This window comes from Canis lupus, chromosome 4, assembly GCF_003254725.2.
Source record: "Canis lupus dingo isolate Sandy chromosome 4, ASM325472v2, whole genome shotgun sequence".
NCBI lineage: Eukaryota > Metazoa > Chordata > Mammalia > Carnivora > Canidae > Canis > Canis lupus.
Genome location: NC_064246.1, coordinates 73,068,531 through 73,093,257, shown reverse-complemented (window position 1 = coordinate 73,093,257; position 24,727 = coordinate 73,068,531). Strand labels below are relative to the sequence as shown.

General features: G+C 39.2%; 1 protein-coding gene across 5 annotated transcripts in view; it reads left to right on the top strand.

Moving 5' to 3' along the window:
* IL7R (interleukin 7 receptor) overlaps positions 1–24,526 on the top strand; it is a 37,108-nt gene extending 12,582 nt beyond the window's left edge. For 2 of the 5 annotated variants that reach the window (XM_025436358.3, XM_025436357.2), the window contains exons 3-8: positions 9,361–9,518; positions 14,018–14,175; positions 16,164–16,326; positions 17,232–17,325; positions 18,191–18,266; positions 18,651–24,526. In XM_025436358.3, the coding sequence (XP_025292143.1) occupies positions 9,361–9,518; positions 14,018–14,175; positions 16,164–16,326; positions 17,232–17,325; positions 18,191–18,266; positions 18,651–19,151 (1,150 nt within the window). In that variant the 3' untranslated portion in view covers positions 19,152–24,526. Of the gene's footprint in view, positions 1–3,558; positions 3,869–3,900; positions 4,204–9,360; positions 9,519–14,017; positions 14,176–16,163; positions 16,327–17,231; positions 17,326–18,190; positions 18,267–18,650 lie in introns of those variants that run through there. The other 3 variants (XM_035715290.1, XM_035715289.1, XM_025436359.3) reach the window with 3 other exon arrangements.
* Positions 24,527–24,727: the final 201 nt, after the last annotated feature.

Below are 24,727 nucleotides of genomic sequence, written 5' to 3'. Positions count from 1 at the left end.
ATAATTCATTTTAGCCTTTTTTTCCCTTGCCTTTGAAGACATGCTGCAGCCAAGGTCGAAGAGGTTGCTGCCTGTGTCCTTCTCCTCCTCCTCCTCTTGATGAATTCCTGTCTCACATTTAGGTCTTTCATCCATTTTGAGTCCATTTTTGCATGTGGTGTAAGAAAATGGTCTAGTTTCATTCTTCTACATGGGCTAATTTTTCCCTACACCATTTGTTGAAGAGACTTTTTCCCATTGAGTATTCTTTCCCAGCTTTGTCAAAGATTAGTTGACCATAGAGTTGAAGGTCCATTTCTGGGTTTTATCTTCTGTTGCATTCATCTATGTGTCTGGTACCATACTATCTTGATGAAAATAGAGCTACCCTATAACCAAGCAATTGCACTACTAGGTATCTACCCCAAAGATACAAATGTAGTGATCCAAAGGGGCACTTGCACCCCAACGTTTATAGTAGCAATGTCCACAATAGCCAAACTATGAAAAGAGCCTAGATGTCCATCAACGGATGAATGGATAAAGATGTGGTATATATGCACAATAGAATATTGTTCAGCCATCAAAAAAAAAATGGAATCTTGTCATTTTCAATGACATGGATCGAACTAGAGGGTATTAAGCTAAGCAAAATAAGTCAGTCAGAGAAATACAGTTATCATATGATCTCACTCATATGTGGAATTTAAGAAACAAAATAGAGGATCACAACGGAAGGGAGGGAAAAATAAAACAAAATGAACTCAGAGAGAGTGACAAACCATAAGAGACTCTTAATCATAGGAAACAAACTGAGGGTTGCTAGAAGGGAGGGGGTTTGGGGACAAAGTACCTGGGTGATGGACTTTAAGGGGGGCACATGATGTAATGAGCACTGGGTGTTATATAAGACTGAGTAATCACTGACCTCTACCTCTGAAACTAATAATACTATATGTTAATTAATTGAATTTAAATTAAAAAGATACTTCAGAGACAAAAAATATCAGATTTGATAATAGTGGACCCATAGAGTCAAAGTATCTGAACAGAATTCTAGCTGCTTCTGTAGATGGACAATTAAATCTCAATCCTGAAGTTAGGGCCCACTTTTCTCATTCATGTTACTGTTGAAAACACCATGGGCACTTGAATTGGGACACTGCTTTTTAGGTGTTTGTATAAGTTCCAGAGTCAGCTCTCAGAAGGCAACTCCTTTGTTCCCACATTCTTGGGGGCACCAGAGTCACTCTCTTGTGCCACCCACAGATGTCACTTCACATATGTCATTCTTTGTTTCATCATTTACCACTCATGCCAAATCTACCTCATGTTCTAGAATTACCTAGCAGTATCTGTCAGGTGCTAAATCTAGCAATTTACTCCTTCACCAGGAAATCATACTAACTTTCAAAATTGATATTTTTGAGATAGATCCTTTTGAGACCAAATGAGGAATAAAAGCTACAGTTGGATTTTGCTTCTGTTTTTAACATTTTCATGTAGATACCTGTCTGCCTCATCAGGAGAAATGCATTTATCAAGCTAAACCAGACACGATTGCAGATTTAGGAAGCTGGAGGTAGGGTAAAGAAGCAGGTGCTCCGGTCTTCCCAGCAGTCTCTCCCCATTTTCAGGACAAGAGGGTTTTGTATGAGTGGCTTTTTTGGCTGATGTCCCCTGAAAAGGTCTTACAGGCCCAAATTTGTTAGCCTATAGTACTGCTTGGGGTCAAAGGTAGATTTAAAAAAAGAAAAGAAAAAAAAAAAGAAGAAGTAAAGCCAGCAAATCAAGGAAGTAGTAATTTGTGAAAGTTTGTTGTGCACATTCCAAAAAGACAGTTTGCAAGCCAAGAGCACTTAAAATATTGAATGAGGCTTAGAGGCTTATGTTGTTATAAAGCAGCTTATATAGTGTAAGGGCGATGAGTGTTTATTCTTTACAGTGATTGGCTATAATACTAGAATTCTCTTAACTGAAAGGAAATTGGTTAGTGGTTGCCTCCTATCAATTTTGGCAAACTATTTAAGTTTTGCTTATGATTTTCAGAGGCATAAGCAAGAAGTCACCCAGGTTAAGTTAATCTTGCTTGTCTTGCAAAGTAAGCTAAATTAAGATTTGCTTATATGACTAACTGATTCTGGTAAGGGAATTTTCAAGTGTGGTCTCTGTGTTTAATTTTAACATTGGATACTTGTAGTGCTTTTTTTTTTTTTTTTTTTTTTTTTTTTTTTGTAGTGCTTTTTTTCTCCCCTCCAAAATACCCTCGAATGGCTCTATCCAATAGAAATATAGCACAATCCACAAATGTGTCAGACATATATCTATTTCTAAATTTTCTAGTGGCCACGTTTTAAAAAAAAGGAAAAATAAATAGGCGAACTTTATTTAACTTAAATTAACATATTTAATATAATATTTAGTTTAATAATATATTTTATTTAACCTAATATATCCAAAATATTATCATTCCAATGCATAATCAATATAAACAAAAGTATTAGTGAGATATTTTATATTCTTTTTTGCATGCTAAATCTTCAAAATCTGTTGTGTATTTCATACTTAGAGCACATCGCGATTTAGACTAGCCATATTTTAAATGTTCAATAACCACATATCAGGTAGTGGCTATTGTGTTGGATGGTGTAGTTATAGAATATTTCTAACCTTAGCAATACATACTTAGCAACCAAGTAAATTGCCTTAGCTTAGTTAAGTGAGTTGAAATGAACTGGATTGACTTGAGTTGAACTCCTCATGAACTGCACTGTGTTTCCTCCAATCACCTGAGGCCATGGTCATTGGCACAAAGTGAGGTTGTCTATTGCAGGCCACTGGTTTTCTTAGCTCCTGGCATGGCTTCCCCTTCACATAGAGTGGCTCCTGGGGTTCAGACCCCTTAAAAGGATGTCCAGGCTCACAAGCCAACCATATGGTGATCCTTTATTTTTCATTACTTATTAATATCCCTCTCCAAAAAGCGGGAGTAAACCAAGAATACCATTGTAGGTTCTTCTTAAATTTCCAACAATACCAAGAACTTGCTACCTAAGGATTTGTAAGTGAATATTTCACCATGCTTTACTTACAAATATATTCTAAACTCAATGAATGAACTAAAAGTCATTATCTTTTTTTCAACATCATATGTTTTACCTAAAATTCAGAAATGAGATATTGCTCCAATTTTCCCTATCCTTATTCATCCAATTATGACATGTTGCCATCGTCAGAACTTTCCATGTGACACTCCTCCCAGGGGGTATCCATCTGGCCTAACTTAAAAATTTGCTTTTAATATTTACTCCAAGGGTGAAAACCCAATTAGCTCAATGAGGGACACACTCTAGACACCCAAACATACACACACATGCACACACACACATACACACACACACATACATGCATTTAAAGCCAAAACAAGTGCATACCCTATAAGATAACAGCTAATTAAAAAAAACAACAACCATAATTGGGGGTGGGACAATGTTAAGGAAGGCCTCACAAATAGTAAATATAGTTAGCTGATTAATAAACCTAAAATTTCTTCACCCATCTGTCTTTTTTTGAATGCAGGAGCATAACCAGTCACTCAAAGACCACGGCAGCCCAGAGCTGGGAGACTGCACCTAAAGCTGAGGCATCCTCCTGAGATTTTAACCTCATGCCCATCTCACCTCAAGCCACAGACATAGTCTTTCTGCTCAGAGTCCAGGAACAATCCCAGAAAGGGCTCTCATGAGCACATGCTGAGAAAAGTATACTCACATCCAATTTACCAAAGAAAACCAACACATTCTGGATTGTAGGTAGTAAAGGATCTTTTTAGAACATATTCCCTATGACCTTTTAAAAAAATCTGGTTAATGAGAAAAATTCTTTCCATGTAAGTAAACTTGTACAAAACCTTTTTTTTCTGCCACAATCCCCACTTCCAATTTGAGTCAGCTATACCTCTTTTCAGAATTACTTGGCTAGAAGAGCATATAGGAAAAACAAAATAGTAATTATGTTTATCGCAGGAGAGGGAAATTAAGTTGAGGGTTGAGGAAGGAAGAGAAATGAGTACTTTTGTTTTTATTCTTCATTGTTATTTTCGCAATGAGAATACATACTTTGCTTCCTTTCCTAATACAGAACACTTCTTTCACTCTAGAAGGATGTCTCCTGTCCTGTTCCAGCCACTCGTCCCCAGTGAGCAATCCATCACCCTTTGGTTTTGTCAGTTTCTCTTTTTTTTTATGATGTTATTTATTTATTCATGAGAGACACAGAAAGAGAGGCAGAGGGAGAAGCAGGCTCCCTGCAGAGAGTCTGACATGGGACTTGATCCCAGGACAACCTGAGCCAAAGGCAGATGTTTAACCACTGAGCCACCCAGGATCCCCTGGTTTTGCCAGTTTCCAGTAGTTCTTATAAGTGGAATAGTTCTTGTAAGTGGAATAATAGACTGTTTACTCTTTTTTAAATGAAATTTCTCACACTACAAAATGTTTTCAAGAAACATTTGGAGCAGTTTTCCAAAGTGGTTATACCATTCTATTCTGAAACCAACAAAGTGTAGGAACTATACATTGTCTCTGACATTTAGCTTTGAAATAGTATTTCATGGTTTCTCTTTTGTTTCTCAAATAGCAAATAATGTTGACCATCTTTTTGAGTATTTGCTGGCTATTTGTATGTCTTTTTGTGGCAGGTGTCTGTTAAAGCCTTTTGTCTTTTTTATTTAGTTATTTATCCTTTTATTGTTGATGGGTATGGATTCATTATATGTTCTGGCTACAATTCCTTTGTCAGATATATGCGTTACAGCTATTTTCTGCCAGTGTATAGCTTGCCATTTCATTTTCTTAATGGTATATTTTAATGGGGAGGAAGTTTTCATTTTGATGAAAGTTCAATGTGTCTTTTTTTCTCTTTTATGTTTAATTTTTGTGTGTGTCATTGCTATCTTTGTCCACTCTCAAAGTCAGAAACATATTTTCCTGTATTTTCTTCTACATATTTTATAGTTTGAGCCTTTACATTTAAATCTATAATTCATATCTAATTAATTTTGCTTGAGATTAAGGTTCATATTTTCCATATATTTATTCAGTTGTTCTAGGACAGTTTGCTGAAAAAGTTTTCTCTTTTCCACTGAATTGATAAGGCACTTGTATTGAAAATCAGTTAACTTTCTATGTGAGAGTCTATTTCTGAACCCTATACTTTCTATTGATCAATTTATCTATTTTTATGCTAGTGCTAAAGTGGCCTATCATCACTTTACAGTAAATTTGAAATCAGCAGCCCTGAATCTTCCATATTTGTTCTACTTTTTCAATGTTGTTTTGGCCATCCTGAGTTCTTTGTATTTCCACATGAATTTTAGAATCAGCTTGTCATTATTTTTAAATCCTGCTGAGATTTTGATTAATATTATATACACCAGGTTGGGAAAAATTGCTATCTTCTCACTACTAAATTTACTAATCCATGAATGTGCCTCTTTGTTTATTAGATCTCCTTTAATAACTCTAAGGAATGTTTTATCATTTCCATTGCAAAGGCCTTGAATATTCTTTTTGTTTTAAAAAGACTTTACTTATTTATTCATGAGAGAGAGAGAGAGAGAGAGGCAGAGACATAGGCAGAGGGAGAAGCAGGCTCCATGCAGGGAGCCCGATGTGGGACTCGATCCCGGTCTCCAGGATCATGCCCTGGGCCGAAGGCGGCACTAAATGCTGAGTCACCTGGGCTGCCCTGAATATTCTTTATTAATCTTATCTCTAAGCATTTTATGTTTTTGTTGTTATCATAAATGGAACTGTTGTTTTTAAAAATTATTTTCTAATTGTTTGATACTATCCTATAGTATATTCTGCCCTTGATGAATTCACCCTGCTAGTTCCTGTAATTGTGTTGGAGAATCTATACAACATTGACTGTACATAAAGAAAGGCTTTTTTATTTCGTTTCCAAACGGGGTGTCCTTTTGTTTGTTTGTTCCTCTTGCCTTGTGCACTGGCTAGAATCTCCAGTAAATAAAAATGGTGAAAGTGGATATTCCTGTTTTGTCCTTATTGTAGGGGGAAAATGTTCACAATTTCACTACTAAATGTAATATTAACTGTAGTCTCTTTGTAAATTTCCTTTATCAGGCTGAGGTAGTGTTTTTCTATTAATCATCTGCTGAGAGTTTTTATCATAAGTGGATATTGAATTTTGTCATTGTCTATCTGCGTTACTTAACACAATCAGATTATTTATGCCTTTTGTTCTGGCAATATGGTGAATTGTAAGATTGATCTTTGATTGCTGAATCTACCTTGATTTCCTGGGACATGTCCTACTTTCTCATAGTATTACCATCAATGTGTTAATATTTTCTTGAGGAAATTTGCATATATATTCTAGGAGGACATTTATCTGTGAATGTCTTTTCTGTAATATTTTGCCAGCTTTTGGTACCAGGATCGAGCTAACTTCATAAAGCAAATTGGAAAGAGTTTATCTATTCTGTTTTCCAGAGTAATTTGTGTAGAATTGTCACTATTTCTTATATATTTTATAGAATTCACCAGCATAGAACCATCTGGCATAGAGTTTCCTTAGTAGGGAAGTTTGTTGATAATTAATGCAAATCCTCTGAAAGAAATAGAGCTATTGAGATATTCAGCTTCTTCCTTATTTGTACTTTTGGGCAATACCTTTTTCTCAGTGATTGTTCTAACAGTTACAATATTCAACCTTAGCATAGTTTACTTAGATATAATATTGTACTATTTCATATACAAAATATAAGAAACTTGCAACAGTATAATTCCACTTATCACATCCTATCTTATGCACTACTGTTTTCTATTTGTACATCTACTATACACTATAAGTGCTACAGTAATGTTGTAATATTTGTTTTAAGCAATCAGTTATCTTTAAAGAATTTAAAGGAAGGAAATATAGGTCTTTAACATTTACCAAAGTATACCATTTCTGGTACACCTAGTTGCTTCCTGTAGATCTGCAATTCCATCTGGTATCATTTCCCTCTGGTCTAAAGAAGTTTATAGAAAAATCATCTCAATTTTTATTTATCTGGAAATATCTTCACTTAGCCTTCATTATTGAAGAATATTTTGTGCATATAAGAATTCAAAGTGGACATATTTTCTTTCTCTCTTTCAGAGTTTTAAAGATATTATTCCAGTGTCTTCTGGTTCCCATAATTTCTGATCAAAAGTGATATTTTTCCCTAGATACTTTTAAAATTTTCTATTTGCTTTTATTTTCCAGTGATTTGACTGTAATGTGCCTTGGTATGGTTTTCTTTGGATTGATCCTGCTTGGATTGGCTGAGATTCTTAAACTTAAAAAAGACATTTTTGTTAGATTTGGGAAATTTGGATCCATTATTTTGTATCTATTTTTTTTCATCCAGGTGCTTTATCTTTTCTTGTTCTGGAACTCTAATTATATATTTATTTATCCCCTTGACATCATCCTATAGGTCACTAAGAATTTCTGTTATCTCAGACTGAAAACTTGCTATGGGCTCTGTCTCCAAGTTTATTGACCCTTTTCTCTGCCATTTCCAATCTGCCATTAAGCTCATCCAATACAGTCGGTGCATTTTTACGAATTTTAGATTTACTTGTCAGTTACAGTATTTTCATCTTTTACAGTTTACACTTCCCACTAACATTACGCATCTACTCAGTCATTATGGCCATATTCTTTGTTTAGCCCTTGAACATATTTACAAAAGCTGCTTTAAAGTTCTTTTCCACTAATTCCAATGTCTGGTTACTTTAGGGTCAGTTTACACTGACTACTTTTTGTCTTGTCTCTGGGTCTCATTTTTCTTTTTTAGTCATTGTAGTAGCTTTTGATTACAGGAAAGACACTATTGGGGGGCACCTGGGTGGCCCAGTGGTTGAGCATCTGCCTTTGGCACAGGATGTGATCCGAAGTCCTAGGATTGAGTCCTACATCAGGCTCCCTGCATGCTTCTCCCTCTGCCTGTGTCTCTGCCTTTCTCTCTCTGTGTGTTTCTCATAAATAAATATTTTTTTTTAAAAAAGGAAAGACACCATTGTTAATAGGTTTTCTGCATTCTGTTAACTTCCTCTGCTGAGTGTTAGTTTTAGCTCTTTTAGTTGGTTAACAGGACTGGATTCATCTTCGAATTCTTTTTTTTTTTTTTTTTTTTTTTTTTTTTTGAGACAGCACCTAAAATCTTAGCTCAGTTCTTGCTAGAGCCATCTAGCTATTGCTAACCCATGGTTTCCTTAGAGTCTCTTCCTCACTTGACAATTAAAAGGACACATAATGACGTGAGCATAGTTTATATACAGATCTGGTGTCTTCCATCCCCATAGCTTCCTCATTTCTAGGCTGCTTCCCATTAAAAATATCCATTCATGCAAGCAGTCCTCTAACTTCTAAATACAATAAAACGGTGACTCTCCATCAGATTCTAAATGTCTACCACAGTGTGACCCAAGGAATGTCATCAAACAAAGAAAAAGAAAAAAGCAGAAACAAGGATCTCAACCACCTGTTTACCAAGGGATAAAATTCCCTCTTGTTTTGGCATACTTTTGGTTACTGAAGCTTTTAAATAGATTTTCAAAAATAGCTTGTCCAAGGTTCATGATAGTTATATATTGGAAGGCTAGTATGATATAAGTTGTTCTGCTATTACTGGAACTCAAAGTTATACTTTTTATTTTGAATAGCACAATGGGGAGCTTTTGATGTTAGTTGTACAGTAGGCAATAATCTCTCTTCCTCAGTGTCCTGAAAGCTTGATCCTAATTGGGAAGAGGAAGTCACAGAAGTGACAAAACTCAATTTCTAGAGCATTGTTGTCGCATGTTAAGCTAGGAAACATGGGAAGAAGTGTTGCTTTTAAAGTCCATTGATGAGGTAAAAATGGAGTACAGTCAAAATTACCTTAGAATTTAATGTATATAATCCTTTGGATATTGTATCATTTTCTTTAACTTTTTTGGGGTCAGTATTTCTTTACAGGTTTTATTTCCTCAGTTTATTTCTGCAGGACATCAAAAAGAGCAATTACCTTCTCACCTAAACAGAGTATTTGTTTTTTGATGATCAATTATTTAAAAATAGGAATTTTCCATCTTTTTCATGAACATGCTTTGACTGTTGCATCTAATGCCTAAATATATTATCACTAGGTATGATGGTAGCAAGAAGCCACCTTATTTAATTCTCTCTCTCTCTTTCTCTCCCTCTCTCTCAAGCACCTACCCATCCGCATACCTATAGACACAGCTGAAGCCATACAACTGAAATGTACATGCAATGCTATTCCATTATATACAGAAACTCCTACTTGAATTAAGATAGATTCCCTTTTTGTTTCTACAGTGGAGCTCTTTTGAATGTAAAATGTCTGACTTTTAATAAACTGCAAGAGATGTATTTCATCAAGACAAAGAAATTCTTACTCATTGGAGACAGTGAAATATATGTGAAGCTTGAAGGAAAGAATATAACTTCCAAGAAATTGAACATAGTCCGGATAGGTAAGAAGTTTTTTATATGGGAGTATATTTGCCATTTAGGGATATATGAAGACACTGATTATCTCTGGACCTTCTGCATGTTAAAAGTAGACAAATGATGAAAGCTATTTTCAATAGGGAAGAACAAATTCCCTAATGGAAGGAATTTGTTAAATAAATCAAAGTCATGAAACACATGCCACTAATTCTTACTATCAGAGAATTCTGAGGGTCTTCAAACTCAGCTGTGAAAAAATTAAAAATAAAAATAAAAAATAAATAAAATAAATAAATAAAAAATAAAAAACAGCTATGAAGGATAGTAATTACAGGAAGAGTTCATCTGTGTGAAGTCTCGCTGGAGATAGGCCTCTGTTATCCACCAACATATGTCCTTTCCATCCATCCTCATCTTACCCTCTCCTGAATTCCTTGTAGTCTTCTTCCCATATATCCACCATATTCTGAGTGTGTTTAGTTAAATTATCAAGTTATTTTGAAAAGTAAATATGACTTCTGTATTAGAGTTCTCCAGAGCAAACAGAACCAATATAAGACATAGATAGGTGATAGATGATAGATAGATGATAGATAGATAGATAGATAGATAGAATGAATAGAGATGTAGATAGAGATATGAAAGAGGTTCATTTTAAAGAATTGCTCACATTATTATGGGGGCTGGCAAGTCTGAAATCTGTAGGCAAGCCAGAATGGTAGGCATTCAGATAAGACTGGATATCACAGTCTTGAGTCCAAATCACGCAGGGAAAGGCCACAGTCTGGAACCTCAAGCAGGGTTTGTATATTGCAATCTTGAAACAAAATTGTATCTTTTCAGGAGATCTCAATCTTTGCTGTTTTTTTTTTTAAGTTTATTTATTTATTTAAGTAATCTCTACATGCAATTTGGGGCTTGAACCCATAACCTGAAGATCAAGAGTGGCATGATCTTCTGACTGAGCCAGCACAGCACCCTCAGTCTTTGCTTTTAAAGCCTTCATCTGATTGCATGAGGAGCACCATTATGGAGAATAATCTTGTTTTACTCAAAGTATACTGAGTTAAATATTCAAGTCTTAAAAAAATATACCTGTAGACTAGTGTTTGACCAAACAAATGAGCACACAGCCTAGCCAAGCTGACACATGAAATTACTTCTTCCTAAGAGACTTATTATTGAGAAGTGAGCATAGTCAATCTTATTTGGCCTAGGATATTCATATTACACAGCCAAGAAAAGATATAACAATTATATTTCAAATAAAATTATGATCTTAATTGGTAAACTCATCTACCTGTGTCCTTTGGCTCTACATAATAACCATATACATAATAATATAAATTAGTAAATCCATTCAATTACCTTGTTATAAGTTAATATTAATTACCAATTCACCATTTGGTTACTAGGCAAGTAAATCAAAGGTTAATCAGAAAGATTGAGAATATAGACACAAGAAAGTTTTTCCCATTTCTTACAGATTATGACCCTGGGGTGAATAAAGTTCTTTTCAAAGCCTCAGAGAGACTCCTATAGGAGAATATCTAAGCCAATCACAATGCATCAGGGCAATAGATTAATAACTACCCATATTTATTCTACCTATGGAGATTTACAGATGAAACAATATACATAGGGGGGACATTGGCCAAAGGGATTGAAGAGATGCATTCTTTTGCTGGTTTTAAATACTATAGCTCACTCCCTCTGCCCACTCTCAACCCCCTCTTCAGCACCCAAAAAGATTAGAGATAAAAAAGCAGTACCCATTAGTGACAACAAGGCGGTGAGAAGCTTTGAGTCTATCTCAGCTTTGCTTCACTAAATTGGTAAAATAAAGAGTAAAAGCAAAAGTTCCATCTGTGAATAATCATCCTGTAAGAAGGCAAAGATAGTGAAAAAGAGACATTGCACAGAGGGTTGTACATGTTGGACACACAGCAACATAGGCCACAACCTCTGTGAGTGCTAAGAAGGAGATGACAAGGTAATTCTGAGTATGGGACACAAACAACCTGGGTTTTGTCATTTGTAGACTCGGCCATCATAGATGGATGGCCAGTTAGTGCACTGCACAAGAGCACCGTATCTAAAGGTTTACCACTGGAATTTCAATATATTCACTTCTCTGAGAGCAAGTAGAGAGGGTAGAAATTCTCAGTCCTCTGACAGACTCCTGGCATTTTAAAGAGTGAGCAAGTGAATACTCAATGCTCCAGGTAGCACCCTGCCCATCTGAATCCCCAGATCATACCTACTGCTCTCAGAGGCCCATTTTCTATGCCCCAGCAGAAGCAAACCTAACAAGCCACATCTGAGGAGCCAAGGAAGAAAAGCAGTTGTGTTCACACCTGGTAGCATGGGGCCCCATGAACTGAGTGCTGCGAGCCTCTTAGAGCTTTGGAAAGCACCCATGAGCAAGCAGGATAAGAGATAGTAGAGGCATGTCGCTGGTAGAACCTTCTTCTGATACTTAAGTGACATTTCATTGGCAGAACTATCATTTAATTGAATTTAACCTGGAAGCCCCTGATTGAGCCCAAGACCCCTGTAAGCATCTGGCCCTCACTTTCCCTTCTTCAGGTGTGGGCCCTCTGATAAAGCTAGAGGGGAAGCTTCCTCACTTCCCATTTGTCTTGGTGGGGTGAATCTGTATAATTGTTCAGATTGTTTCCAGAATAAATTAACTTATAAAAATTTTGCTTGAGGAATGAGCAACTTCTTCTAATGTGCTCAAAGACACCCTCTGGGCCAGAGACAGACCTGGACAAGCCAGTATGACATAATGGAGCACAGAAACAAAAGCTAAATAAAGAAGAGTTAGCCTCAGAATTGGACAGAATTAGAATTAAATACTATCAAACCATTTTATAGGAGCCTGAACTTAACCTCTCTGACTCAGTTTCCTCATTAGTATAGTAGTAATAAGGGACTGTTGGTGGAAGCTTGTGTAAGTAAAGCACGTGGTGCTTAGTAGGTATATAATCAATATCAGTCTGTTTTTCACTTAATTCTTCCATTATTGGAAGTCCTTGGGAGATGAGGATGAGGCAAGGAATTCAGTGTCAGAGTTTCATTGAGAGTGTAAATCTCAATTATTCCCTTGAATGAAGGGTAGAAACTGGCTTGGCATGTGTGAAGGGTTGACAGTATTCTCTGTTGATCTGTTTCTCTATACCCAACCCCCTTTCCCCTTGCTCCCCCAGGGCACCTTCCCTTTCTGTAGTACATCTAAGAGTAGAAAAGGATAAACTTCCTCTTTTACAAGACATCGAAGGGCGAAGAAGGAGACACTTCCTCTTTTTCAGGATCTCTGGGGCAATGCAGGAAAAACTTAGGCGGTTACTGCTATGAACAAGTGACTACAATAAGTGAGCCAAACTCCATCACATGAATTCACTTCACCGGGTCGGCAAGTCAAGGCTAAAGCCCAACTCAGATAGCTTAGAATCCAGCTCAGTCCACAGAGTAATAATTTGATGAACACATACTAATGTCATTAATAGGTTTAGATTAGATTTTAGCCTATGTGCTCCCCACCTCTGCCTGAGATCAGCCATGCAAAAACGTGGCTGTTCCATCTTTAGAAAATGAACATCCCAGGCTTTGGTGATAAAGCAGCTAAGAACCCAAGACAGGAAAGCCCCTGGTCAATGATAGGGAGGCTGCCTGACATGCACGCTTTTCAAGGAATTTAGTACCTCTCTCAGGGTTGATTTCTGCCTGAAATAAAACCTATCTCCTTCCAATAGCATTTTATACTCGGTGCATGGAATCTTAAGAAGAACTTTACATGACAGGCAGGCAGAAGGCAGAGACCAGAGAAGAATTTAAAACTATTATGTACTAGACTGAAGTCACACTGGAAGCTATGAGCTTAGGGCCAGGATGCAGACCCTCAACTTCTGCATAGCTGAGGTGAGGTACAAGGCTCCCACCTTACAACCTGATTTCATTGGAGGGTTCAAAGTTTACATACTCCTAGTTAGTAGCAAGTTCTCTAGTATTTAAAAGGCAAAGAGAATGTGTTTTAGTGTAGAATTAGCACTAACTGCTATAACAAATAAGCCCTAAAACATACGATGTCTCAAACACAGTAAGTTTATTTCTTGCTCACATGAGGGCCAAAATGGTTATTTCTAATCTGTGGGTGGTGCTCCTCCAAGCAACGTTCAGAGTTCTTTCATCTTGGGGTTCCATTGTCTTCAACATGTGACTCCAAGTGGTGGAAAGGGAATAAGCATAGGGTCATACATGTAAGGTTTCTGAGCCAGGATGGGAGGTGGTACACATCACTTCCACCCACACTGCTCACAAGGCCACACACCCACAGCCAGAGAGGCTGGAAAGTGTACTCAGGCTTTGAACCAGGAAGAAGAAGAAATGGTTTTCTGAACTGCTGCCCAGTTACTGACCCAGAAAAAGAATGTGATTTTTCAGAATAGATGAACTTTAAAAAGTATAATTATATTCTTCACTGCCCTATTGACTGACCTCCTTTCTTTTTCCTTTCTAGTTAAACCTGAGGCTCCTTTTGATGTAAGAGTCATCTATCGAGAGGGAGCGAATGACTTTCTGGTGACATTTAACACATCTCACTTACAAAAGAAGTATGTAAAAGAATTAGTGCATGAGGTAGCCTATCGCCAAGAAAAAAATGAAAATGACTGGACGGTATGTAGATTAATGACCTTTATCCATTATAAGATTCATAAAGATGTATGTAGAAATATACTTAATAAATAAATTTATATAAAATACATAAAATTATAAAATACTTACATAAAACTCTAAAATAAAAACTTCTTAATGTCACAAATTTTATTGTTCCAGAGGTACATTTACCTGGGGAGGGCCCCTAGCAATTCTGTGTTCAAAATATACCCTTTACTGAGAGAAGCTCCACAAAGTATAAAAGTTTCAGGTTTCACAAAACCTAGATCTTCCCTGGACCATCCCATTCTAGCTCTCATGTTTTTTCTTGCTCTTTGTTTTGTCTTTATAATATCTCTAAATTAGGTTGTTGAACTCACAGTATAGATTAAGACCAAATAAATCCTCTTTATTTGGGGGGTCTCAAAAAGTACACAACTCTCAAGCCAAATCAGGCAAAAACCATGAACAAGTCATAGGGAGAATTTGGTCCATGGGAGTTGTGGAAGCAGCTTAAAGTATGGAGGTAGATGGAATATTTTTCTTCATGTTCTTTTTTTTTTTTTTCTAAAAACCTGAGTTCTTCATCCTTGAAGTAACAACCTTCATTTGTATCATAATCTGAAGTATTATTTAGACTCCATGAGTCCTGTCATCGGAATGGTCTGACTGTCCCTGAAATCTGTCTTGGGGAAAAGATGGGAAGAAAAGTAGAGTATCCCAGATTTTTCAGGTTCCTCTGAGCCTACTGGCTTAACTTCTGTCCTTTTTGTACCACTTGGGCAAAAACCAGATGATGACTTCTTCTCAAGGTGAAAAGAGTGTCTACTCATCCATACTGATCTCTTTGCTCAGGCCAGGATTAGCCTTCTCTGTTCAGAGCGTGCTTCTCTACAGTACTTAGATTATGTGTAATGTCTGTCCCAAACAGCCTCTCCCTCTTTCTACCCACCCACCACAAAAACTAGGTTAGTTTGATCCTGCCCTCCTGAGTCTTCATCTGAAAATTGCTCCAATGGAAAAGCAACTATAGTGAAGAGAAGAAGGATTTTTAAAATGGTATCAGGACAGTCAGTTTACTGCTTGTGGAAATAAACTAAATTAAATGCGTAACTTGCTCCAAAAAAAAATAATAATTTAAGGAAATTATTTAAAAGTGAAACTCTAAAAAAGGTAGAAAAATATATGTAAATGTCTATATAATCTTGAGATGAAGAAGAATATTCTAAGCATAAAAGCAGTAAAAAAAAGATGGCTACATAAAAATAAAGGCTTATAAATGTCAGCCTACATAATAAAGTCATAAGGCAAATTAGAAATTAGGATTAAATTGCCACACATACAAGGACAGATGGTGTGGATGGTTAATATCTTTCATCTATAAAAAGGTCTTATAAATCATTAAGGAAAGGATAAATGTAACAACAGAAAAATTAAGAAACTTGGAAATGTCTCATAAAATAAATACATAAATTCAATAAATATATGAAAACTAATAATTGAATAAGTCATTCCATTGTTACAAATGTAAATAACAATGGAATATCAACTTTTTACCCCTCAAACTGAAAGATGCTTTTTTTCCCTTAAGAATAATACACATTTTTGAAGGTACTGTAGCCTCTATATTGCTATCTGCAATGTAGAATGGGATCTTTCTAGAGAGAAATTATTCCTGCTCACTAACCTTACCATTCCCTTTTATTTCCCGTTGGAATGTGGAAGGGGTGAAAGGGAGGAGAAAACTGAAGTGTAGAAAGGAAGGTGGGAGCCTGGGAGTGATTTATAATCTCCTGGAGTGGGAGAGTCCAGCTCACCTGAACAAAGAACCATGGTACTGTTGCCCTGCTTGGCCACTGGTAGCATCATTTAGAAGCTCACACTTCATGACTCCTTTCTTAATGAGAGTACCCATATGACCAAGGGCATTCAATTTGAAATGATTTGAGGGATCTGGGCAGGACTTCTTTTTCAATCCTAAAAATGTAATGCCATGTTTTGCTCTTTAGTGTGTTAACTTATCCAGTACAAAGCTGACACTCCTACAGAGAAAGCTACAACCTGATGCAATGTATGAGATTAAAGTCCGGTCCATCCCTAACGCCAACTATTTCCAAGGCTTCTGGAGTGAATGGAGTCCAAGCTTCCACTTTAGAACTCCAGAGATCACAGGTGGGAAGTGACCACAGAGTGCTTCGCGTGTCAAAGTGTGTGAGTAAGAGTCAGAGGCAGAGAAATTAAATGAACCCACAAGTTAGGACTCCTCTGAGGGCATCCTTATGCTGTCTTTGAAGAATGACTTGCCATCTTTGCCCCTTTGGTGAGGAACAAGGAAGTGGTGGAACAGGGCCCTTGGTCATTGATCAAATGACCCTTCTGGTAGCATCAGTGACTCTACTGACCCAGCTGCTCTTGGGAACTGCTACTAATTCTGAACAAAAGCCCTACCTACTACCCCTACTCTACCAATTAAGAATGGAATCCCGATGGCTGGTCTCTGTAAAGCCCCTCCAGGGAGCACCTTTGGTGATGGAAGATGGGCAAGCGAGTGCTGCTCTTCCATGGCTCCTTTCTCAGAATAACAAAGATATCCATGTGGTGTAGGAGAATGGTCAGAGAACCAAAGAACATGGCTCAGGCAGGCCCCCGAGGAACCAAACCATGGCACCTATACCCTCTCTTTGAGGTATGAGGGGACCATTCTGTCATCCCAGCCTCCCTTTCTCAGACTGGAAATTGCTGAGCCTGCAGCCTGGAGCCTCAGTTTCACCAGTCCCCTACTGGGCCTCCTTCTCTTGGTGGTGGGAGTTGGGGAGAGACTGCTGCTATCTTTGATGCCTGGTCACCTTCGTATCTCAAGTGACAGATGTTCTAGACCCGGTCACCCAATTCAGTGCCACTTACTGAAGCCAAAATTCCTAGTGCATAAGGCTGGTACATCATCCTGTTCACTGGAGAGCAACTTTGAAGAAATAATAAAATTGTCCTAAGTCACTAAACAAACTCAAAGCACCCTGAAAGCCTCCCCTACTGCATGGTTCATGATTGCTCACCAAGTTCTGTCCTTGCCGTTCCAGGGCGGATGGATCCTGTTTTACTAACTATTAGCATCCTGAGTTTCTTCTCTGTGACTCTGATGGTCATCTTGGCCTTTGCATTATGGAAAAAAAGGTGAGCTTTAAGTAATCAGGACGTTAGTTACAGGGGGTCCCAGAGAGTTGGAGCTCTAACCCTATTTATTGATGTGAAAACTACAAAGGAGAATAAGGCATTTCAGGAATTGCAGTGCCCATATTCCTCCCCACCCTAAACACTGGTGAATTTTCACAATTCCTAATGGGTGAAAATATGTAAATGGATATAGGGCAAACTTTTTATCCTAAAGGAATAGTAACCAAGCTTCCAGAAATAATAAAATTGTCCTAAGTCACTAAACAAAGGGTACCCAGGAAAAATGCAGAATGTATTTGAAGTCTTGAATTTCAGCAAATGGATTCGTGGGACTTTTGCATTCTACCCCATGACAGATCCATGCTTGCTTCATGCTAAAAATGATGTTCTTGACATATACCATCAAGTTATTAATGTTCTAGGAAGATGCCCACAACACAGATATATTCCAATTTGAAAAGGGACACCTTAAAGCAATTTCCTCACGTGATTTAAAAAATATCCCTCACTTCCACCAAAATCAGAGCAGAAGAGTTGCTGCTACTAGAGAGAAGGAATAAGTTGACAACACCTCTATCAGGATGAGATGAATAGGGCAAATGTTGGTTTCATAGCTAAGCCATTGCCAAACCTCACTGTTCCTCGTCTCCGGCGATCTCTCCCAGAGGTGTTCATAGAGATCATGGACAGTGATCCCTCAGTGAATTGATAGGACACCCGAGGCCCAGGGAAGGCAAATCACTTGTCCAAGGTCATCCCCCTAGTTGTGGCAGAGCCAAGACTAGAAATGTGCTCTTCTGATTTTTGGCTCAGAATGAGTGAAAAGACCATTCATTTCCTCTCTCTCGATGTCCTCTTCTTTCAGAATTAAGCCTATGGTGTGGCCCAGTCTTCCTGATCATAAGAAGACTCTGGAACAACTGTGTAAAAAACCAAAAAAGGTGAGTGCTTCTGGGGCTTCTATCACAATGCTGGGGGCATCCCAGTAGGCAACAATGGTAGTGCAGGATAGGAAAGAGCTGAACCACAAGTTTTGGTCTTTTGTGCATCCCATGACTAGGGTCCCTCATGAGATCCTGGCTGGAGCTGCCTAGAGGGGCAACTAAATGAGATACAAGCCTCAGAAGTCTCCCAGGATTCCCCAGGGCTGGAGGGCAGGGCCAGTATCATTCAGACTCTGGCAGAGTCAACTAGAACATGTGGGTAATTTTCCAACATTCTCTGATAAACCCCTGTCAGAAAGTTCTTTACATCCTTCCCTAACGTGAACCTTTGCTGGTGTCTCTTTGGAGCACTCTCAATGCCTTCTCTCTTCTTTGGTGCAGAATTTGAATGTGAGTTTCAATCCTGAAAGTTTCCTGGACTGCCAGATTCATAAGGTGGATGGCATTCAAGCTAGAGATGAAGCAGAAAGCTTTCTGCAAGACACTTCTCCACAGCTAGACGAGTCTGAAAAGCAGAGGCTTGGAGGGGGCTTGCAGGGCCCTACTTGGCCACCTGAGCATGCAGTCATCACCCCAAAAACTTTCAGAGGAGATCCACCTTTCGGATGCCTGGCCGGGAATGTCAGTATGTTTGAGGCCCTTGCACTCCCCTCTTCCAGGTCCGCAGACTGCAGGGAAGGTGGCAAGAATGGGCCCCATGTGTACCAGGGTCTACTGCTTGGCCCTGGAACTACAAGCGGCACGGTGCCCACTCCATTTCCTTTCCAATCAGGAATCCTGACACCGAACCCAGCTGCCCAGGGACAGCCTGTGCTCACTTCTCTGGGATCAAGTCAGGAAGAAGCATATGTCACCATGTCCAGCTTCTACCAAAACCAGTGAATTGACAGAAGTGCAGGACTGGAACCATGATGACTGACAAAGATGACAGGGCCCTTACCTACTCTCCCTTGCAGCACAAAGAAAATGAAATTAATGCAAGCACTCCATATAATCTATAGGATTCTCAAACATAGCTTGGACCACTCCTCCCCAACCCAGGGGCATCTGGCTTAAGGCAGGAGCACTCTGCTTCAGACAACCCAAATTATTCCATTATTTCAGAAAGGAAAAAAAAAGCAGGAAAGAGTGAAAGGGTGGAGGAGAGGAAAGTGGGGAACAGAAGTCAGGAAGAGGGCAAGGGAAGACAGAAGGAAGTAGAACAGGGATGATAGCTACCATTATTAGGACTCACTGTGTGTTCTATGCTCTCTACAGCTTGTCTCTCTGCATCCTCATGGTGATCCTGGGCCATTGGCACAATTATTGTTGTTATTATTATTATTCTATCCATTAATAGATGATGAAACTGACGCTTAGAGGTGTTAAGTAACTTGTCCATTTTGCCCCCACTCAGCTTTGTTTGATGGCCAGGAGTCTAACTGTGCCCCACCCACCTGATGCCACCAACTGAGCCATGTGCCTCCACCTTGACTAGGGATGGTCACATTCTCAAGTGCCAGACCTCACTAATAACAAATGAGATGACAAAAAAAAAAAGAGATGACTATAGAATTTATTGTCCAAACTGGGCAGCTTTTGAAAATGAAAAGGGAAGTTATACATACTCCAGGACAAGCAGCGTAAGCCAGGAGTGTCCCAGACACACAGAGATATGACCACTAAACTAAAAAGGCTAAGAGAAAGAAGGGGTCACACAGTGTGCAAACTACCATGGCCAGCCACATCTATGAAAACTGAAGAAGGCAAGAAAAACTCACCAATCCCATTTGATTTTGTTTTTCTGAAAAAGGAGAAGCCCAGAATTTCTAGTTAGTTATCAAGAGTATGATTCTCTTGCTACCACCACCCAGCTACATCCATCGATAATAGAAGAGACTGTTGCCAGCTCTGGACTCAGGTGCATTTGAGCAATGAGCCCAAAATAACCTTTCTATGTGTGTAGAGATTGCCCCAACCCAAATGTGTCTACAAACCGTCCTGAGTGTGATGGCCATGGATGTGGCCACAAGCTTCGGGGAGAAGACCTACACGCACATGCAGTGAGTGAGCTGACTATGGCCATGTTCTTAAAGATAAGGAAGATTTGACATGCATCCTCTTGCATTTCTTGGTCTAGGTGAATTCCTAGTGACTATCTCAAACCAAGAACCAAGTCAAGATAGCTGAGCAATTGCAACCGAGGACAGTGCAGCCGAGGCCTCTACCGCAGGCCCCCCGCCCCTGGGTACATGCAGAACCACACAGGGCAGCCAAGGCACAGGAAGACATGAAGGGCATAGGTCCAGGGTTGGGTTTTGTTTTGTTCAGGAGTTTGTCACTGTTGTTGTTGTTGTTGTTGATATTTTGTATCTTTTTGTTCTGGTTTTAGTTTGTTGAGGGGGGGGCGGCGAAGTGTTTTTAATTTTCTTGTTTGTTTTGTTTTGTGATATCTGTGAAGGGGGTTTTAGATTTTGTAGAACAGATCTTAACTGTTGGCTTAGAGGTCTAATGATAATAAGATCATTTATTCTTCGTCGGGCATTGTATTTTCCAAATCCTTTTCTCTGAATCAATAGTGATGAATATAATCTCACATTCTTTTAGATTTGCTTAGTGCTTTTGTGATTTTCAAAGCATTTCCATAAGCATTATCCCTTTTTTTTCCCTTGACAAGTATTTATGGAAAGCCTCCCACGTACCAACCGCAGGGTTGGGTGCAGGGGATCTAAGACAAATAAAGCTGGGGGCCTCATAAAGTAGAAAATCTAATGAGGGTGGGTGGCAGCTTCATAAACAAATGACCATAGTAACACGAAGTGCTATAATAGAGGCATTTCCAAGTGCCCTGTTGAAGACAATCAGGAGAGATGCCAAAAAAGGGATACACGTCTACCCAGAGGAAAAGCAGAATCGGCCTGGCGTGTCAGCAGCAGAAGACCTTTCCACCAGCCGGACGTGTGTTCTTTACCTTTTGTAGAAATGGGAACCGGGTCTCAAAGAGGAGGTTATCCTAGGAAACCTCATGCCAACCTGGTCCTGTACCTTCTGTGTCATTGTTAGCTTTCGTTTACGGAAAAGTTGGGCACAGAGAGGACAAATAAGTTACTCAGCCTTAAGTGTGAAGTCAGGACTGGAAGGCATTAAGTTTATTTCCCTGTAACAGTAGACAGTCTCTCAAAAAAATGAGGGGGTAAGTCTTGAGGAAGACTCTAGCTCTAAAATCCCGTGTTTCGGGATTGTTGGGCACAGATTATCATTTGAATTTCATGTGTGAATGTCTGTCTGTTACTGGAGGGATTTAAAGTCCATGTACTATACTCATAATCGGAACTGCTGCTAACGCGTGATGTTCTACTCAGGGACAACATATAATGTCAGATTACAAGTTTGTTCTGACCGACCTCCTTTTGGATTTCATGAAGAAAGAAAAGCTGGTGAGAGCCCATGCATAAGTCAGAGATGGAAACTGCTAGTTCTATATAGCATGAAATGAAAACTGTTAAGCAGGCAGCTCATTTGGTCGATTAAACAGTCCTGGCTGGATCTAGGGAGCCCTGGCTTATTTGCCTGATTTTCCACTAACCTTTGCCTCTCCTGTCATTCTGGTTTCCATGGAAACTTGCTTCAGAAAAGCCAAGTATAAGCTATTTCAGATGTGTATACTTGTGTTTTCATAGCACTTCTGGAAGGGCTACAAGACAGAGCTGGCCAGGAAGGTGATGAGAACATGTGGTAAGACAACTGGAATGGTACAGGTCAGATGGCATTTGTCAGCTCAGTGGTTTTTCTTTGGGGTTATTTTAAAAACTCTCAATCGTTCACTACAGTGAAGGGTCTCTGATTTGTACCTCCCATGTGCATTACAAACATTTTGCAGAGCTGCTAAGTGTATAAGTATCCAATGTGTGTGATCATCTCATATTTAATTAAACGCTATGGAATTCTCTGTGCTTGTACTTGTCTTCCGTGAGGAATAGGGACAAAATGGGCCACAGTTCTCCTTAGCCACTGAGAGCATTCTGGTGTCATTTGCTGTTATTTTATATTTGGATGTTCATGGGAAATGCATTCATCCATTGAGTAGTGAATTCACAAATTAATGAATTAACAGCAATTTGTTGAGTATCTGCTTTGCACTACTTTGTCCTGTGCTAGCTATAGGAGTTACAGAGATGAGATGCACTGTTTCCAGCTTACAGTCACCGGGGGACAGAGACACATAGGAACAGTGACAGTGTCATATCACAGCCTTTAAGGCAACGTGTCATCAGGATTCTCAGCTGAAGCAATAGTAACAAATTTAGGCTGTTCAGAGCTGAAAAGGAATTTAATAAAGGCTACTAGAGTCCTCCCAGATATCTGAGAGGGTCAGAGAACCAAACATGGAGTTCCCACAGCCACCCCTTATCTCTACCACTGGCACCCCCAGGAACTGAAATCGGCCTCCTCCACGGCCACCACCAACCCCAGAGCAGATTTGGTAGCTATGTCTGGCAGCGTCACGTCACTGGCCACCGATTTAAAGGAGGGGCTGGAGCCAGTGGTTCGGTATAACTATGCCTAGCTGGGGTACCTGCACTCAAGCGATGGGGAGCAGAGAAGAACATAGCTGGCGGTCGCATCTCCTACAGTAAGAGGCGGTGTCTCGTAGAGTGGGGTGGTCCCCAAATATATGAATGAGCTTCTGCTGCTGGCCGGGGGAAAAAAATTATAAAAGACCAGAAGAGGTAATGTGAAGGAAATCGCACTTTGATGTAGCAGTGCAGAGTAAGCAGGAATGTGCCAGATAAAGGAGTGTGGAGGACATTTCTTGGCAAAGGAAACAGTGTGCTCAAAGTCACGGATCTGTGAGAACACAGGACATTCGGGGAGTTACACATACAAAAGGTGATGTCTCCTTGTCCTCCTTGTTGAGAACAGTAGAGTGTTGATTGTCAGACATAGGGCACTTTCATAAAAAATAATACATATCTGCCTGGAACATTTTATTTTAGTTAGAAACATCTGCCTATATGTTCTTTCCCCACTCATTTGTAACAAGGCCAAAGCCACTCCTTTGGGTTGTGGGCTGTTGACCGTGGTTTCACATTGTCTTTCTTTGCTAAAGCACACTGCAACACATCATCTCTTCTCCCTAGTTTTGCTTTCTTTAAGATGGATAAGGACTTTCAGACCCAAAAAAGAAAATCTAAGTGTAAGTGTCTAACTTCTAAAGGTATTCTCCAGCTTAATCTCATATCATCGTGTTTTCAACGCTGTGGTAGCAAGATTCTTTCAACGTGACTTTGTCAGGTTTTTTCAAACCATTGAAGGTTGTCATAGATCAACGTCAATCTTTCTTTGCATACTTGTACTTTATTGGCCTCGTAATATGGTTACAATAACAGGTCTAACTGGTCTAAACAAGTCTGGAACATGCAGGACTGACTTGGGTGAGTTTAAGTTTCACTGGGTGAGTACAGAATGTTCTAGAGGATAACCTGCTAGCCGCCAAGTCTCAGTGTAGATGTCAGTGTATCTCACAGAGAGAATGAAGGGTGCGGGTTCCTTCAGCAGGTGGTTCATCCTCAGGCAGAGAGTCTGCTGAGCAGAGGCTGATATGGCACTTGGCAGAGTTAGTGGGGGCCAGTGGTTAAGCGTTTGACATGCCAGTCTCAGAAGTTTTGATTTAGTCCTCAAGTGGTGGGAGTACTTGGGAGGATTTTAATCAGGTGCAGCATAATAAATTCCATGTGTGATCAGGGTTTATGGAGGAATCCTATAACACCTTGTGCTTACCTCTACTGTCACCACGTTGATTTGTCACTACCTAATCTGACTCCCCTATGGGCTTCTACACTCTGGTGGAGACAATTGTGACTTATTGGGATTTATGTCTGTTGCTAAACACAATACCTAAGATCCAGACAGCACTCAATCATAACGTGGAATGAATGAATCAGCATGTTAGCGAATGATATTGCATTAGTCAGTGTCTTTCTTCATAACCATTCAGGATAGAATGATGCCAGGCCGGGATGCTCAGAGGCAGGCACTGCATCTCTGAGAGAGTAGAACATCTGGGCAGCCACGTGTAAGAAGTCGGTTGCCTTCCCCATCCACAGTTACCTCCCCAGCTGCACTCTTAACCACTGTAACCACAGACATGGGGAAACAATAGGGTAGGGGAGAGAATTTTCCAAAGCTTCATTTCTCTGATGAATGTCTGAATTTAATTTTGCTTATTTACTTATTTTTTTATTTTAGATGCACATTAAAGTCTAATCTAACTTCTACATTTTAATGGCTCGTGGCATTTTTGTGAGATTTGTGTATAGCTTGTAGTGAGGCAGCTGTTAAGGCAAAGAAAGTATGATGCATAAAACTCGGTGGGTCAGAGGAATACGTTAATACTCACAAAGCAACTGGTGAAAACAAATGTGAAACAAACAACATAAGATGCCCCTGAGGTTTGAAAAATAAAACTCCAATGCCAA